This window comes from Periophthalmus magnuspinnatus, chromosome 22 (genome assembly GCF_009829125.3).
Source record: "Periophthalmus magnuspinnatus isolate fPerMag1 chromosome 22, fPerMag1.2.pri, whole genome shotgun sequence".
Taxonomy (NCBI): domain Eukaryota; kingdom Metazoa; phylum Chordata; class Actinopteri; order Gobiiformes; family Gobiidae; genus Periophthalmus; species Periophthalmus magnuspinnatus.
Genome location: NC_047147.1, coordinates 19,878,628 through 19,896,888, shown reverse-complemented (window position 1 = coordinate 19,896,888; position 18,261 = coordinate 19,878,628). Strand labels below are relative to the sequence as shown.

At 39.2% G+C, this 18,261-nt stretch overlaps 1 protein-coding gene across 1 annotated transcript in view; it reads right to left on the bottom strand.

Moving 5' to 3' along the window:
- Window positions 1–7,917: 7,917 nt before the first annotated feature.
- The window catches only part of ddhd1a (DDHD domain containing 1a), a 35,111-nt gene continuing 24,767 nt past the window's right edge, over window positions 7,918–18,261 (bottom strand). The window contains exons 6-14 of the mRNA XM_055230981.1: window positions 18,106–18,215; window positions 17,217–17,323; window positions 14,604–14,866; window positions 13,271–13,346; window positions 12,758–12,907; window positions 11,953–12,017; window positions 11,273–11,445; window positions 10,332–10,529; window positions 7,918–9,859 (exon numbers count right to left, since the gene is read on the bottom strand). Of these exons, the coding sequence (XP_055086956.1) occupies window positions 9,666–9,859; window positions 10,332–10,529; window positions 11,273–11,445; window positions 11,953–12,017; window positions 12,758–12,907; window positions 13,271–13,346; window positions 14,604–14,866; window positions 17,217–17,323; window positions 18,106–18,215 (1,336 nt within the window). The 3' untranslated portion in view covers window positions 7,918–9,665. The remainder of the gene's footprint in view (window positions 9,860–10,331; window positions 10,530–11,272; window positions 11,446–11,952; window positions 12,018–12,757; window positions 12,908–13,270; window positions 13,347–14,603; window positions 14,867–17,216; window positions 17,324–18,105; window positions 18,216–18,261) is intronic.

Here is an 18,261-nt window from a genome sequence, read left to right as displayed (position 1 = left end):
TTTATATTTATTTATTCATTCATTCACTTTATTTATTTATTTATCTATTTATTCATTCTAAATTATTTATTCATACATTCATTTTATTTTATGTATTTATCCATATATTTATTCATTCTATTTTATTTATTTAATCTTATTTTATTTTTGAATTTCTGTGTGTGATAATGAACCTTACAAACCCCAGTAGGTCTGTGTATCTCTTGGCCAAAAAGTAAACTCTGGTGTGTTTATTGCACTGAAAAGCATGTGTCCATACTGTGAGTGTGCTTGCCTTTCCACAAACCTGATCCTTATTTGGCCCAGAGTAGGACCTCTTTCTGCTTGTTTCCATAGAAATATTGTTCCTCTGGCTATAATCTCCCACAGTATGACATAAAACTTATCTGTCTGTGTGTTAGTTCATTTTTACTAATTTTCCTCCATTTTAAATTCAGAATATTTTTGTTTATACATTTTTTAAGGGTTTGTTAATTAAATTCATGCAAGATTTTGAAATGTAATAAATAGACCTACATGAATACAGCTCTACTGCTCCCATCTGCCATCTAAGATCCAGTGATGGCAAGAGTACTGCAAATCTGTACTCAAGTAAAAGTACCATTACATGGTTAAAATGTACTCAATTACAAGTACAAGTACTGCTGCCAAAATGTAAGTAAAAGTAATCTTCATGCATGAAATAAAATACTAAATACTACCCAGAGTACACAGCAAAAGCCGAAGTTAAATCTGTCAACTGGACAAATCGTTGTAGGAGTGAAGTGAAATGGATCTGAACGACTGATTACATAGACTATACAGAGTACTCAGACTATACAGAGTACTCAGACTACTCAGAGTACTCAGACTATACAGAGTACTCAGACTATACAGAGTACTCAGACTATACAGAGTACTCAGAGTTCTCAGACTACTCAGACTATACAGAGTACTCAGACTATACAGAGTACTCAAACTACTCAGACTATACAGAGTACTCAGAGTACTCAGACTACTCAGACTATACAGAGTACTCAGACTATACAGAGTACTCAGACTATACAGAGTACTCAGAGTACTCAGACTACTCAGACTATACAGAGTACTCAGACTATACAGAGTACTCAGACTACTCAGACTATACAGAGTACTCAGACTATACAGTGTACTCAGACTACTCAGACTATACAGAGTACTCAGACTATACAGAGTACTCAGACTACTCAGACTATACAGAGTACTCAGACTACTCAGAGTACTCAGCGTACTCAGACTACTTATAGTACCCAGAGTACTCAGCGCACTCAGACTACTCATAGTACTCAGATTACTCAGATTACTCAGACTACTCAGAGTACTGAGAGTACACTTAATGCAATTTTAGAAGCATTTTCGATCAGACTTTTGTACAAAACTTGATCAGTCAATAAGTGTAAAACATTTTAAACTGTAAGAATTCAAGTACAAGTCCAGGTTTAAAAATTTACTCAAAAAAGTACAATTACCCTAAAACTTGATTGCACTTAATTACGGTAATGTGAGTATTTGTAACAGGCTCTCGGCACAACTGCACCTGGCAACCTCACTGTTAACGTCACTACTTCATTTTTTTGCAGAGTTATGCTAAAATTTATAAATAATTGAAGCTCAGGCAGTGGACAAAGAGCTGCAGGTGGAGGTCACTGACAACATGTTGAAAACTACACAAATAATTATGTACATATTTACTTTGTATATTATTATTATTATTATTATTATTATTATTATTATTATTATTATTATTTTACTTTACAAATTATGCTGAAAATCTTGAATAAAATAATAAAAAAGATAAAAATAAATGAAATGAATACGTCACTGAAGTATTCCACATATAAAAATAATTGGTTAGTCTTTATTTGAATTAATTTGAATTTTAATGGGTTGATTTATGTTTTAATAAAAGTGATGGTGATGTTGTGCACAGAGCCTTTCCACCTTTGCTGATACTCACTTATTAGATTTATAGTATTTAGCTGAAATCCAAACACGAGTGTCTGTGTAGCAGTAACACGAGTCCTTTTTAGGCAGCAGATCTGTGTCCTCAAACGCCTCCGCTCTTCCTCACTCCGGTCTAGACTTTCAACAGCTCCCATTGTTAAGCTATTGGTCATACACGACTACCTTTACGATTATTCCAGATGCCCTGTCCTGTTACAGCCACCCACACATTTAACTAGACTGAACCGTGTTGATTTTGCTTAGGAACAAAAACAATGACGTCAGGTGGGATTTGAACCAGCGAGCATCTGGTTAGTGGGTGGGCGAGAGGATATCAGTTTGAAGTTGCACACATTTTCGCAGTTATATAGATAAAGACGCAATGTGTAACTTTCCGGAGGTGGACATGTTGCCTACAGGATTCCACGGAAACGGAAAACCAAACTTCAGACGATCGCGTTAGCAACAGGTTTGATTGACATTGACTGTTGCTAAGCGCCCGCTCCCTAATAAAACAGTGGGAATGGGCGTGAACCTTGAACAGCCTCGCTCCGGATTGGCTCTTTGGTTGCTATGATACTCGCAGTCAGAATTCCCAATTGGTGTTTTTCAGATTCTATAAAGTGGTGATGTTTTTCCTATTGATTACATTGTACTTTGTCATGAAATATCTCAAAGGTAAATTCAGAAATGTTGAATCTAATGATTTCTTTCAGTGACTAGTCCCAAGAACTCACTTTATTACAATAATTTTAACAATATCAGTTTTATCTGCTCCTATAACTGCTCCAGCCTCGATGAGCTTCATGTGACTGAAGACAAACTCACTACTACTACTACTACTACTACTACTACTACTACTACTACTACTACTACTACTACTACTACTACTACTACTACTACTACTACTACTACTACTACTACTACTACTACTACTACTACTACTACTACTACTACTACTACTACTACTACTACTACTACTACTACTACTACTACTACTACTACTACTACTACTACTACTACTACTACTACCACTTGAAATACTTTTGCCATATCAGGTTCTCCGGTTGAGCTCAGACTAAAAAGCTCCTGTCTCCTCTTTTACAAACGTCACTGTAGCCAAGGCCTGTCCAAAAGACTGTCAGAGCCATGAATCACCTCTCCTCTCTGCTTCTCTCTCTCTCCCCCCTCTCTCTCCTCCTATCTCTCCTCTTCTCTGCTTCTCTCTCTCTCCTTCTCTCCCTCTTCCTCTGTCCTCTTTCTCTCCCCCCTTCTCTCCTTCTCTCTCTTCTCCTCTCTCACCCCCTCTCTGCTTCTCTCTCTCTCTCTCGCTCCCCCTCTCTCTCCTCCTATCTCTCCTCTTCTCTGCTTCTCTCTCTCCTTCTCTCCCTCTTCCTCTCTCCTCTTTCTCTCCCCCTCTCTCTCCTTCTCTCTCTTCTCCTCTCTCACCCCCTCTCTGCTTCTCTCTCTCCTCCTCTCTGCTTCTCTCTCTCGTTCTCTCTCTCCTCCTCTCTCTCCCCCTCTCTGCTTCTCTCTCTTTTTCTCTCTCCTCCCCTCTCTCTCTCTCCCCTCACTCCCCCCCCCCTTCATCTCTCTTTCCTTCCACTCTCTCTCCCCTATCTCTCCCCCCTGCCCTCTCCTCCCCTCTCTGTCAGACCCACCCCGCCCTTTCTCCCCCCTTCTCTCCTCCCCTCTGTCTTCCCCCCTCTCTCTCTCTTCCCCTCCCTCTCTCCTCCCCTCTCTGTCTGACCCTCCTCTCCCCCCTCTCTCCCCCCCCCCCCCCCTCTCCCCCCTCCCCCCCTCCCTCTCTCTCTCTCTGACCTCCTCTTCAGTGTTTGGCAGTTCACCCATTGCCTTTTATAGTCTTTTAATTGCACAGTAAACTGTTGAGGCGAGATGTGAGATAGTGATAGTACTGCAAATACTACTGCAAATACTACTGCAAATAGTACTGCAAATAGTACTGCAAATAGTACTGCATGTACCCACATTTAGGACCAAGTTTCCCCGTTGCCTTTATTTGGGTAAAATATTGGAAGTTTTTTGTTTTTTTTGTTTTTAATATACTTATAAGCTCTAATATTACATAATGTCTAGGCCTGTTAACAGCAGCGGTGGATGAAGTACTCAGCTTAGATACTTAAGTAAAAGTATCACATGAAAAAATCTACTTCAGTAAAAGTATTTAAGTACCCGTTTAAAAAATTTACTTTTACTTTTTTCTCTTAAAGTATTTCACTGGTATTTCTCTCAAATCACATGAAAAATACTTTTTACTTTTCAGCCCAGTTAAAAATGGAGTGGAGTTGAAAGTACAGATATCTGCTCTCACATGTAGTAAAGTAAAAGTAAGAAGTATCCATTGTAAAATGTGCCTAAATTCTACTTACAGTACTTTACTACCTTCCACCACTGATCAACAGTAAAAATATTTCTGCACAAATGGTTGAGCTCAAAGTGAGGCCATAGTCAGTAGGACGGTGCCCTCTTGTGGTTGGAAACAGAACTGCAGGTTATGATTCATTATTTATCATAGTAATGATATATAGTATTGATTTTAAAGGCACTGTACCTGATTTTTACTCTTACAACTTGTAAAACATCCATTTTAAATGCTTTGCAGTGGTCCAAAGTTATTCCTCACTGACCTTATGCATTTTGAGCATCCCATCACTGTGTGGTTCTCTGGGGCCACTGCCAGGGACAGACAGAGACTGCAGCGCATTGTGCGCTCTGCTGAGAAGGTGATTGGCTGCAGCCTTCCATCTCTACAAGACCTGTACACGTCTCCAGGACTCGGGGGTGAGCAGGCCGTATAGCAGCTGACACTTCTCACCCTGGACATGGACTATTTGAGCCACTTCCCTCTGGCAGGAGGCTACGGTCCATTGGGACCAGAACCTCTCGTCATAAGAACAGTTTCTTCCCCTCTGCCGTTTGTCTCATGAACACTTTATAATATCTGCACTAAACTGGACACTTAATAACACCGGTCAATTTAATAAGTCATGTTTGCACTGTTGTTTTGATGCTGCTGTTGTATATATTTTCTACCTTCAAGTATTTTATTAGATTTTTCAAGTATATCTTTTTTTACTTTGTATTTGTATTTATTCAGTGTGTTTTATGTTACACTTTATCACCAAAGTAAGTTCCTAGTTTGTGAACTGTGTTCACAGACGATGGCAATAAAAGCCTTTTGATTCTGATTCTGATTCTTTATTGCAATGAGTTTTCAAGTGCTCCTCATAACTCTCAGGGGAGGTTTGCCGTAACAACAACTAGCATGCTAACGTACACTTCTTGATTATCGGACAATAAAATGCTTTATAATTAGATGCACGCAGCAGACAGTTCCTTTAAGTAATTTTCAGTACACTTTAAAGAGTCCGTATTACACTATTGTTTGATCTGTTATGTTGTTTCGTCATCACCAACAGACCTGGAGTCTGTTTTGTTTCATTCACGTGTTTAACACACAAACCCTGTATGTTTTGGCTGAGTTCTTCTCTTAAACAGAAAACACTGTTTCACCATGTGATGTCACATAGTGCTTTACTGTGTTTTTAAACTCCATACACCTTCACTAGAATCATTTTGATGATTTCAGAATTTTCAGTCTCTACTGAACAAAAGGTAAAAGGAGATGTTAACATGAAAACTACCACTTCATGACATCACAAGGTGGAACAGAGCATTTTGAGCTTTGGAGATGTAACAGACTAATAATAAAGGATTACTCAAACGTGTGAATGAAACAAAACAACTCCAGGTCTGTGTTTTTACACACATACACAGTAGAAAATGTTCATAATAAAAACATCTTTTATTTCCAGTTCAGGTGCAATATTTGAGCAAGCACAATGAAATGAGCGCCTGTGCTTTAAACGATCCACTCTTTTCTCTATGAAACTTGTGCAAAACCACGCCCTCCCTCACCCCTCACCCCTCCCCTCTGGGCCTGATTGTGACCATAGTAACAGTCTCTTCTGTTGGAACATGCTCCGCCCACCCACACATATCTTGTGCCCTTTACATATTTTACATGTGCAAGTTTCAGTCCCACCAATGAGCATAGACATCTGCATCAGAGCGCTCACCGTGTCGAGGCCGGTCAGAAAGGCTTTACACACTGTGGTACAAATACAACTAAAGGAACCATGGATACAGATACCATGGCCAACAGGGCGGCCATCTTGTGACTGTGGGAAGAGCAAATCTGTAATAGAAAATAATGTGAAAACAGGGCCTGAAATGTCATTGAGTAAAGGCCTTAAATTGAGGGCATAAAGGCCTTTGAATTAGGATCTTAAAAAGCCTTAAATTGAGGGTCTTAAGGCCTTAATTTCAGGACTTAAAATTAAATCAACAAAGTCAGTTCAAAGAACATTACTCTAAAAGTGCTCTTCCTATTAGTTTGCAAGAGTTCTTGAGTAAAACATTACAGTCAGAGCACGGCCATAGGACCTGTCTGTTACTATAGGTTACCATGGTGATGATTCCTCTAATGTACCTCAGTGCCTTTGCACACAGCCCACACGTGGAGCGCTCAGCCCTTTGGACAGAGGCTGGGTCAGACACAAAGAGGACAGTTAGACAGTTTGTCAGTAAAAAAACAGCACAGACAGGACGCATCAGTACTCTTGTATTCTATGTTACATTGGCACTGTGTGAAATGTCCTGCTCGTCTGATGCCATGCACGCCACAAAGCTTTAGACTTTTGAGATTTTCTGTTTCTATAAAGCTGTCCATCTTCATTAGAGATGCATTTTCAGCTGAAGCAAACTTTTACAAAACGTGAGTCTCTTTGACATGGAAAGATGAAAGGCAGATACATGTATGTAGCAATGACACAACCGAAAGAAAAGACATTTAGGATTTGCCACTACAGACACGAGAACGGACCGCTGCTTTTGACTTATGACCCCGGCCTTTAAGAGGACTGTGAATATTGCTAAGAAAATACTTCCTTTAGTTTGATTTACGAAAATACATCTACATAGTTGAACCACATACAGTCTTATCTAAAATGTAGAAACCAGGCTTAACAAAGTCTGAATAGAAACCCAGATAGACTGAGGAGGGCTGTACATGTCGAGCTCAACACGCCTAGTTTGGTTTTAAGATTAGAACATTACGCACTCCCGTTATGTGGTGCAGATACATTATTTAAGTGCATACTAGGTCCTATACTACGCAAAATTGACTCGTGTGAGCTGTAAGCCATGTTATAATGTTGTTACTTCCTCAAAAACATACCTGGAGTTTTGTTTTGTTTCATTCACACACACATCTACAAACCTGAAAATGCTCTGTGCCACGTTGTGATGTCATCAAGTGGTAGTTTAAACGTTAACAGCTATTTATAACCTTAACGCTAACGCAATAGCTGTAGCTTCAAAGTTTGGCAATTCAAATGATTATAGTGAAGACGGAGTTTAGAAACGCAGAGAAGCGCTTCCTGTATCACCACGCAATGACATCACAAGGAGGAACAAAGCATTTTCTGTCTGAGTTTGTGTGTGAACGAAACGAAACACAACTCCCGGTCTGTTTGTGGTGAGGAAAGAACATTATAACATAGATAGCAAAATTGCGTGGGACCTTTAATATTCAAACTAGGTCAACAGTCATTCAGAATGGAGTCTAAACTGCATGTTTTAAAGGGATAATGCCCTACAGTCCACAAATATATCAACATATTAAAATTTTGCATTGGTTACTCTTTAAAAAGGCATTGCACGTGTTTGAAAACAATGTGAGTAAATGCAGTATTGGGTTTAAAATATTCCGTTAGCCCAAGTTGCTAAGTATGTAGCGATGTTCCGGCAAGCTGTTGGAACATTGTGAATAATGTTAATTTCTTTCTCGCAAAAATTGATTAGGTTGCGTTCACGACGAATTTGATGCCAGATGGAGGTCAAGGGCCGATGCACAATCACTAAACTGAAATGTTTTTGGTATAGAAAAATTTGCCATATTAATCTTATGGCTTAAAGTCCTTTCAGCTGACGACAATCATGTTTGTGTTTGAAAAATGCAAGCACTTTATAATACGATAAAGTGAAACAAAATGGACCGTACTTCATTTGTGCTGACAGAGATGATGTTAAAGGTGCACTATGTAACTTTTCTGATGGAGTGCCTGCCACCTGTTCGTCTCCATGGAGATGTTATTGCCTTGCTTGTAATGTTTCACAGTATTGGCATTAAATGTGAATCTATTTTTTTAAGTTTCGTAATAATCCAAGTTTGTTTTATTAAGGGTTTAGTTAATAAAACTTGATTAAAATGTATTTATTTTGTGTGTATTTTTGTGTACTGTGACACTGATATTTAACTTAACTTTATGTTTGATCAATTTCCACTTGGGGATGATTTCAGTAATTCATATTCCAGTTTTGAAGTTACAGGCCAGATCTGTGGAGAGTCAACCCTGCTCACAGGAAGAACAAGTGTTTTTCAAATTTTTTTTTAGCAATAGGAACACTTGAATCGAATTGAACAAATGTAAGAGAAGTTAAAAGCCTCTGATAAACAGGTGGTGAAATCTCAACAAAAGTTACACAGTACAAGCTTTATAACAGTTTTGTTTCATGTGGATAGGCCCAGTAAGATATTAACCACAAACCAGGTAAACAAGGCTGCATTTTGACAGTTCCACCTGTCCTCCAGCTCTATAGAGTTGTTCAGTGATAATGTCACTTCCAGGTCCAACCATAAACTTCACAGCTGATTTCTAGCTTTGTTTTTGTTCCTTATTCATCAAACAACAACACTTTCAAATGCACATGTTTAACCAAAAATAGTATTAAATATGTAAATAATGTAGTGATAATCTACCATAACATAGAATTACCAGTGTGCATATCTCAATAACTGCTGGTCACCGCTAACGCTATCTTAGCCTAGCCTAGTTTAAACTCAACCTCTCGCGTACACTTTCTGTCAGTTATAACCATAGATCCTTGCTTACAACCTTGTTACATTTAAACGACTGCAATCTATTTTAAAGTGAGATGTAAAAAAAAAAGAAAAAAAAAAGAGGAGAATTCATTGTTTTCAATCAGATGATGAACCCAGAAGTGACATGATACTTAACTTTACTGATACTTTGCAGCTGATGTCATCAACATTCCCTGGGGGGGTGGCGCTAACTTGAGGCACTGCTCTGTTACTCATGTTAAACTTAAATTTTTAATCTTTGTTTTAACACAATCTAACCATTAAAAAGCTAGCTTATTTTCGCCAACAGGTTTTCAGTTTGTCACTCTCACCTTTTTGGGTCAAATGTGTCCATGGGCGCTCGTAATGATCACAAGCTCCTGAAAATGTGCGGTTCAAATCCATTTTGTATTTATAAACTTATCAGGCTTTTGTTTGCTAATGTGTGCTTTGTGTCACCATGGGAACTGCTGACCATTCCGCCATACACATGCATGCAGAACGCCCCCAGCGCGATGTCACTGCAAAGTATCAATTTCAAACAATTAAGAATATTCTGGCAACATGTGAACTCAACCTTTCAGTAACAACAAAAGGACTTGAGAGACTGCTGGTCCAAAAGCCACTGATATTTTAAGCAACTGTGTAAAAAATACACAAAATGAGACGAAAAGCACATTGGGAATGGAATGATGCATGGGTCAGTTTGTTTGGAAACGATGTGAGGTGGAGGAGTCCTGATCCCGTCCGGCCTGGTTCAGTCTGGTTCCAGTCCCTCGTCCACACTCTGCTGCGGGGCCAGGCTGGTGCAGGGTCTGTAGATGAAGGTGAGGAGGAAGAGGGCGATGTCGTGGGAGCACCAGTAGCTCGTGTGGGACGTGACCGCAGACCAGTACCTGCTCTCCACCAGGCCCTCGCGCAGCTCAAAGTCTATGCGCCGCTCCAGCTCAACTGCAGGGGGCGACATGAGGGGTTAGTGTGACGATGGGTAGAAAGGGCAACTAAACGCTTTGTACCAAAACTGCCACAAATTAGGTATATTTGCAGCGTCTAAATCTAACCGTGTGCTGCCTCCAGTGGCCTCTGCAATTTCAAGTACTATGTGACATCACACAGGACTGCCCCAATTACAGCCAGGTGTTTCTGATTACAAACACCTGGCTGTAAGGGGCGGAGTGTGAAGTGTGGATACCTGTTAGACCAATCACACTGCCTCTCTTATGTCCAGACCCCGGCCCTCCTCTCCCTTCCCTCTCTTCTTCAGTCCTCCAGGTACTGTCCCGTTTTAGCAGCTCTACTTGAAACGTGGTGAGCCGACAACACTGACAAGTACTCTAGGAATTTCTGTTTTTCAATATAAATTGTGGCTATCATGAGATAATGTTTTGTTGTGGTTTTCAATATAGTTGCCAGAGAGACTCACGTGATGTATCGACGGTGGGAGAGGTGGGGCGGGCCATAGAGGAGAGGCCGTACGCTGATTGGCTCTCGGCTCTCTTCTGTTCCTCCTCCTCTGTGGTGGGCACGCCCTCTGCTCCCAGACTCACAGACGGTTGGCTGTTGGAGCGTGAGAATCGAGAGAACAAGATGCCCCCGATGCCTTTGCCAATGCTGGCCGCCCCTACAATTCCACAACACATAGACGTAGATTTATATTGAGTAATTTTTTAACTTTATTATTGATTGGATACCATAATTACATAGTATGCTAAATCAATGAACTTCAGCTCTTAAATTTTAGTAGAATCTGGTTTATTTGCCTGTTCACAATTATCTCTATATATTGTGTGTTATTATTTGATAATCAGGAATTGTGTTAGGATGCTAGTTTTTGTTAGCTTTACTGTCATGTCTGGTCTCAAAGTTGTGAAAAAAGCTTATAAACTCATTGCAGTTTAAAATTAACTAGTTCTGTTTTTCAAGTTTTTAAGACTTGTTTCTAAAAATCTGGAATAGTGCCTCTAATTGGATACTAGACACTGAACATTACATTCCTTACAGCCCAACTGCTGAACATTTCACTCAATAAATATACTTAACCTCAAGCATTTATGCCATTACTAATGTTTTGCTAACTCAAAACTTAAAATTTGAATGAACACAATCAGCAAATGACAAAGCTGCAGTATTTGAAGTACCATAATTTCATCCACAAACAACAAAATCAAAGAATGTTCTAAAATGTGATTCTTGTGTTAGTTTGTCAGTTCATATTTCAACTTTGAGTCAGTTCTTCTGGGTGTGTTTAAAATGTGAACTTTGAACAGAATAGTATTGTTAAATTGTTCCACCCTATCCAAAAATATGTTCAAGACATTCATAACATACTTTGTCCATTGAAAAGCTCATCTTGCTCTCTCTTACCCAGGATGCTGGCCTTGCCCAGACTGGTGATGGACTCCCCGTAGTGTCTGCGTTGGAGCACCGGGGAGGTGCTGGGACTGGGGATGCTGTCTGTGTCCGACGTGGGCTCCTTCACTGGGGTGAGGAAGATCGGCCGCAGCTCATCGTACGGGGTGGAGTTAGTGGCACTGCACCTAAAGGACACAACATGAGAGCAGGTCAGACGATATGTGTATATGTGTGTGTATAAGTGTATATGTGTGTGTATATGTATACATGTGTATGTGTGTGTACGTGTATATGTGTGTGTGTATGTGTATATGTGTGTGTGTATATGTGTGTGTGTATGTGTGTGTATAAGTGTGTATGTGTGTATAAGTATACATGTATATGTGTGTGTATATGTATACATGTGTATGTGTGTGTACGTGTATATGTGTGTATGTGTATGTGTGTATGTGTATATGTGGGGGTGTATGTGGGTGTGTGTGTGTATATGTATACATGTGTATATGTGTGTATATGTATATGTGTGTATATATGTGTGTGTGTGTGTATATGTGTATATGTGTGTACGTGTATATGTGTGTGTATATGTGTGTGTATATGTGTGTGTATATGTGTGTGTGTATATGTGTATAAGTGTATATATGTGTACATGTGTATATGTTTTAATGGGGCTTCATGGTACAAGGACTCACCAGTGAATCTGTACTGGAGATATATTGCTGTAATGCTTGAGAATGAGGGGCTCCAGTCTGTAGGCCTGGAACAAACAAGAAAAAAGGACTTATTACAAGTTACTGGGTGATACGACTAAAATACTGAATCAATTCCAATAACAATATGCAGTTTTGACATTGCATATACAAAGTTTGACAATATTGTATTATTGTGAAAATGATTTAAAAACTAAAATATGTTTGTGAAAAATGTGCAGAAGGGAAGTGCTTTGTGCTTTTGTGGACAGGGAAGATGTCAGTGCTTTTCTCTCGACTGGATGTAACAAAAGTGTGATTTTTCGGCTTTTCGACTGTGATGCTCTGACAGATCAGATTCAAATATCTGATTATTCGATTGTTTTCATAAAGCGCTTACCTTCTGCACATATTTTTGCTAAGATGGGCTTAAGTGCGTCTGTCGGTGTCGCCATGTTTTGGTTTGCTTGGGCGCTTCGCCTTTGGCTTCTGCACAAACCTCAGTGCTGCTCTGTGATTGGTCCTCCAACCCACGGGAGCACACCAAGATGGATCGTATGAGTTTGTGAACTCACAAATATCACGAGAATCCATCTTGCTGTGCAAGGTTACCTCTCCATCACATCACACTAAATATAGCACTTTAGCACCATCCAGGTGCACCAGAAAAGTTACACAGTGCAACTTTAACTGTGCGCTTTTCTTCTACTTAAGGTCAGCTATTTAATGAACTGACCAACAGGAAAAGGGTGAAAACAAAGAAAACCAGCATATGTAATACAGATGCCCTGCTGTGTGTGAGGCTGACCACAGGGTCGGTGGGGTGGAAGACGTTGAAGAGGCGGCTGCAGATGGATGTGGGCAGGATGTGGTCCTGGTGACCACTGGCCCCAGGACGGATCCCTCTGAGGGCCAGGAACACAGCCAGAGGAGAGCCCATGCAGAAGAAGTTCTCTATCTGCACACACATGAAAACTTCATTTGTGTTAAGTTCAAAATGATTTTTTCCCATAAAGATATATTTTGCCTTGTTATTGTAATTAGGGAGGCAGGAACATACTAATGCCAATACATGACAATAGTAATGTGCTTTCAGTCACAAGGGACATAAGTGCAGGGGGGTAAATAAATACTCTTACAAGCCATAAAAACTCTACTACGATTCTGAGCTTTTTCTTTTTTATTCATTACATGCATTCATTTTTTTGCAGTTCCTCTAAGGAAATGAAATGCTTCTGTCTTTTCCTGTGCACTAGAAGTGCAGTTTTTTCACATCCAGATTCTGAATAATCTCATTGAAGCTCTGAAGAAGTCCTCTTACCTTAAACTTGAGAGCTGGTCGTGCAGAGGGTTTGCTGGCCTCCAGGTCGATGAGCTGGGTTTCCAACTCTCTCAACCTGATCATTACAAAGACAAAACCATTACACAGCCTCTTCAGACACTCCACACTCAAATCTATTCAATACAGTCGAGAACTAAAGTGGCATTGTGCTAACTTTACAGGAAAAGGCAGAAACATATATGAAATTAAATACAATGTCTACAGCCAAATCACATTCAGGTGGACTTTTCATTTATTTTGATTTGTGAAATAATTACATAATATAATGTTCCTGTGCGAAAAAGCCAAAAAATTAGAAGTTTTACGCTATGTTTAATTGACATTAAATGATACATTCTTATATTTCATTATATGTTGTTTTTTTCAATCGATTGACAGCACTAGTTGAGTACAATTTTGGTGACATTTTGGCTTTAAAGTTGCACTATGTAACTATTTTCTGGTGGGGGTCGGTCCCCTCCTTGTAGTGTTCATTTTTCTTTTTTTCCTCAAATGTTCTACAGTTATCCATCTTGCATTTAACATGTGTTTTTCTTGCTTAAATAAACCTTAAAAAAGATGCAGTCTTACTTTGAGTGGGCAGCCTCTCCATAGATCTGATCTCTAACTTGGCCTGTCGCTTCACCTGCTTGTCTTCATGGAGATGGATAAGCTTAATGTCATACTGTGGAAAATTCCAGGCACTGCAATAACCATATCTCCATGGAGATAAGCAGGTGGCGGACCTTCATCAGAAAGTAACATAGTGTACCTTTAAAAAGACCCCATCATTAGATTTTATTTTAATTTTCAAATTTGTCATATTCATACTTTGCAGATGATGTCAACAACATTCCCTGATGGTATGATGCTAACTGTAGGCACTGCTCTGTCTGAAGATCTGTTAGACTTTAATCTGAGCTTTGTTTTAATGCAATCTGACCAAAAAGAACTAGTCAGAACTAGAACAGGTGAGCTGATTTTGTGCTGTTGAACAAATCTCTCACACTTAAAATGACAGTCACAAGCTAGCTAGCATTAGCCAACAGTTTTAGCCAGACACTCTCACCTTTTTATTGAAACTCAAACACCTAAACAGGACCATGAACACTCTGAACACTGATCACAGGCTCCTGATAATGTGTTCAAATCCATTTTGTATTTTTTCTTAAAACATTTTCGGCAGCATTTGCCGTTTTTTGCTTTGTGTCACCATGGTAACTGCTGAACATTCCACCATAGATACAGATGCAGAACACCCCCAACGTGACATCACTGCACAGTATCAATATGTATTTGTATTATATGAACCTGTCTAAGGGACCAGTGGTACCTCTTCCTGGTGATCTTGATTTGCTCCAGCACGTGTCTCTCCTCGTAGGACATCCAGCGCTGGTCTAGCTCCTCCTCCATGCAGCGGCTCTCCTGCAGACAGAAGCGCACCGGGTCCCAGCCAGTCATGATGTCGTAGGTGATGACACAGCCCAGAGAGTGAGACACCACCGACACCTTCCCCCCGCGCTCCTCGAAGTCCGGGTTCCGCGAGCAGAACAGGCTGTACAGTCTGTTCAGCTCCTGCGTCAGGCCTTTGGTGATCTGCAACAAACAGGGAAGTAGGTTTAGGAAGGGGAAATGCAGTGAAATAGGGCTGCAAGGATCCTTGCTAGGGCTGCAAGGATTCATTGGATTAATTGTGAGTAGTCGACTATTAAAATAATCGTAATGGTATTGTATCATTAACTGGAAAAAACGGACATTAAAGAGGGTATTACACTTCTATAGGGTACTAATGGCTAACACATAACATATTTAAATCACCTTTTATTGTTTTGAAAATCCTTTATTTGCTCAAAACAACATATTAAAAAGTTAAAATAGTTTAAGTTTTTCAAGGTTTTTTCTGTTCTTCAGAGCACTGCCATGTCACAATCAAAAGAATTTTGCTAGTGTTGAAACTACTGCACATTGCATCAGGTTTGTGAAATTGTAGTGCATAGTTTTGTATCCTGCTTCAGTATTTTTATGAAAAATGGCTGTGTAGGATCATGATTGACGTAGGTTTGTGGGTTGAGCTTTGGACAGGTTCATACTGCTAACCATAAGGAGGGTTCAATTGGGCCCGGGACAGATCGCTAGATTACTCAAACTTGCAAGGATGACATCTAAAACCTCTTCAGGTGTGTTTTTGATCAGGGAACATTATAACAAAGCAGAAAGCTCAAAAAGTCCATTTGGCATAATTCTCTGTCTTTAAGTACACATGCAAAAAGACCATTTTATAACAAACACAGTGGCATTATTAAATCAAAAAGTAAAAAAAGACTAAACTATATACTATCAATAATACTTTTCATTCACAGATATTTGAAATGTAGAAGCTTTAGTTAAAAATGTATTTAAATCTCTATGTACAACGCAGTAAACTAAATGAGAAAATAATCACTGACTAGTAGAAATAATTAGCTGCAGCATTAATGTTTGTGTTTTAAAATTTGATGATCATTTCAGATGGAAGATAAGGATCTATAAGTCTGGAAAAAATAGGTTGCGTACACATGACAAAACAAGTTTAAAATAGAGCTAGATGGTAGGTCAGAATTTCATGGTAGAACGGAGCTTTTCACTTTCAAAATGCATATGTTTAGCTCTGGTTTATGGTTTAAATCTCTGTATTTACTGGACCTATTCAGATAAAAAAAAAGTTCAATACGTTCTCTGTGTTGACACAAATGAACTTAGATGAATTATTCAGTCACAAAGGTGCGATTGTTGTCGAAAGAAAGCACTTTAAGACATAAGATTAATATGTGTGGAGCAATTCTCTGTGACGAAAAGGGCTAAGATTTGTGGATTTTCTGTTTGTTAATAAATATAATAAATCATAAACAGTGTTACAAACTCCAGAGCTTCATCTGAAATTAAGACATCAAATTCAACATTGATGTGAACATTTCAAAAGCAGGAAACAGCCAATATCACTATGGGGTAAAAAAAATTGTTAAATCGGATTATTATTTGTCTGGGATTGGGTCCACATTAATCTTGTTTCTTAATGTTCATTCAACTGAAAACAATCACACCTTTGTGATTTGTGCTGCTTTTTATTTCACGTGGATAGGCCTGTAATTACAGCTATTAAAAAGTCCTGTGCCTGATTTTTCCCCATGTATCTGAGCAAAATGTGTCTTGCCACAGTACAGATATATTCTATAAGTAGATTTTGAGGTCCAAATAAGTTTGTAATTATAATATAATTAGATAAAATAACTACTCCGCGCTGGTATCTGAAAATCGTGAAAAAACATAAACTCATCGCTCATAGCATGTTCGGAATGCATAAGGTAAGTGAAGAATAAGTCTGGACCACTGCAAGCCGTTTAAAATGAGCTACTACCACTTTCAAGTTTTTTAAGACAGTAAAAATCAGGTACAACAAAACCCATCTGCTTTTTAATGATAATCCGCGAAAATATAGATTGAATGGATAGATGAGTTCAAGAGAGTGAGAAAAAGGATGTAGAGGACAGAGATAGACAGATATATCTGTTAGCTGATATTTTCACTTTAGCATATTGGCCTTAACTCTCCAGCAGTGACCAATATTTTGTTTGGCCCGACCAGCTGCCTAAATATGCATTAATAATATATGTATAAAGCTTAATTTGAACACATCAGTCCAAAGATGGTACTGCAAAACAGCTCTCTTATCCAATCTGTAGTAAAGCAAGGTTATGGAATTTGGACTAAATTCAAATTAAATCATTTGGGGAAAATTATCTAAATCTGCCCTACATATCAGCCCAAAGATATTGGTAGAGCATATCATCCATCGGTTTCTCTGGATTCTAAACAATCGGCATCAGCCAGGAAAGCACCCATAGTGGCCAATCTCCAGTAGAGGATGGAGCAAAATGAAACGGGAGAAAGAGTTGAACTCCAGACTGACCTCGTCCCGATACAAAGGACTGTTGTAATACATGATGTCCATGGCACTGCTGTTGAGAAGGTCTCTCAGGCCTCGCACTTTGTCTGGAGTGATGGTTTCCACAGTGTCTGCACATGCACAAAAATAATTATGGAGTGTCCAATACAACACACCCTTTATTGATACTTTGCAGTGACCTCAAGCTGGGGGTGTACATGCATCTTTATGGGAGAAATGTTCAGCAGTTACCTTAGTGACACAATGCACACATAAGCAAAGACACAAAAAAGCTTAATATCGTCTGAAAACTCAAGAAAAACATAAAACAAATTGATTTAAACACCTTTTTAGGAGCCTTTGATGAATATGAGTGTTCATGGTCCCACTTAGGTGTTTGAAAAAAGGTGAGTGACTAATTGAAAAACTGTTAGCTAATGCTAGCTAGCTTGTGGCTGTAATTTTATTTGTGAGAGACTTGTTTAAACGCACAGATGATCAACTGTGGTAGTTCCAACTAAGTCAGCTCTTTCTGGTTAAAATTAAGCTCAGATTAAGTCTAACTTGAGCAACTTCAAACAGAGTAGTGCCTTGACTTATCTTCACACCCCCAGGTGTTGATTATATCAGCTGCAAAGTATCAATAGTAAAAAACAGGTACATTGAAATAAGCTAATGAATCTTTAAGTCGCAACAGTCCTAATAGATCTATACAGTTGTTAAGTGTGATGTCACTTCTGGGTCCATGAGTTGATTTAAAACAATGAATATTTAGTTTAGGCTAAACACCTGACTAAAATGAATACTTTGCTTGAAAAACAATCGTTCAATCTCTAGCTGTGGGTGACATGACATGAAGACGTAGTGAAAGTATATATAGTAATCCCCACTGTGATAGTGTATGTGCACACACCTCCATCCAGAGTGAGTTTGGAGCGCCACTCCACAGGCAGGAACTCCACATGCTCGTCATTGTGGCCAGGGAAGTGTTTCTCCTCCATCTTCCTCACACCATCCCTCAGCCTGTACAAGCACAGGACACTTAGATTAAGGAAATAGGCTTTCATAC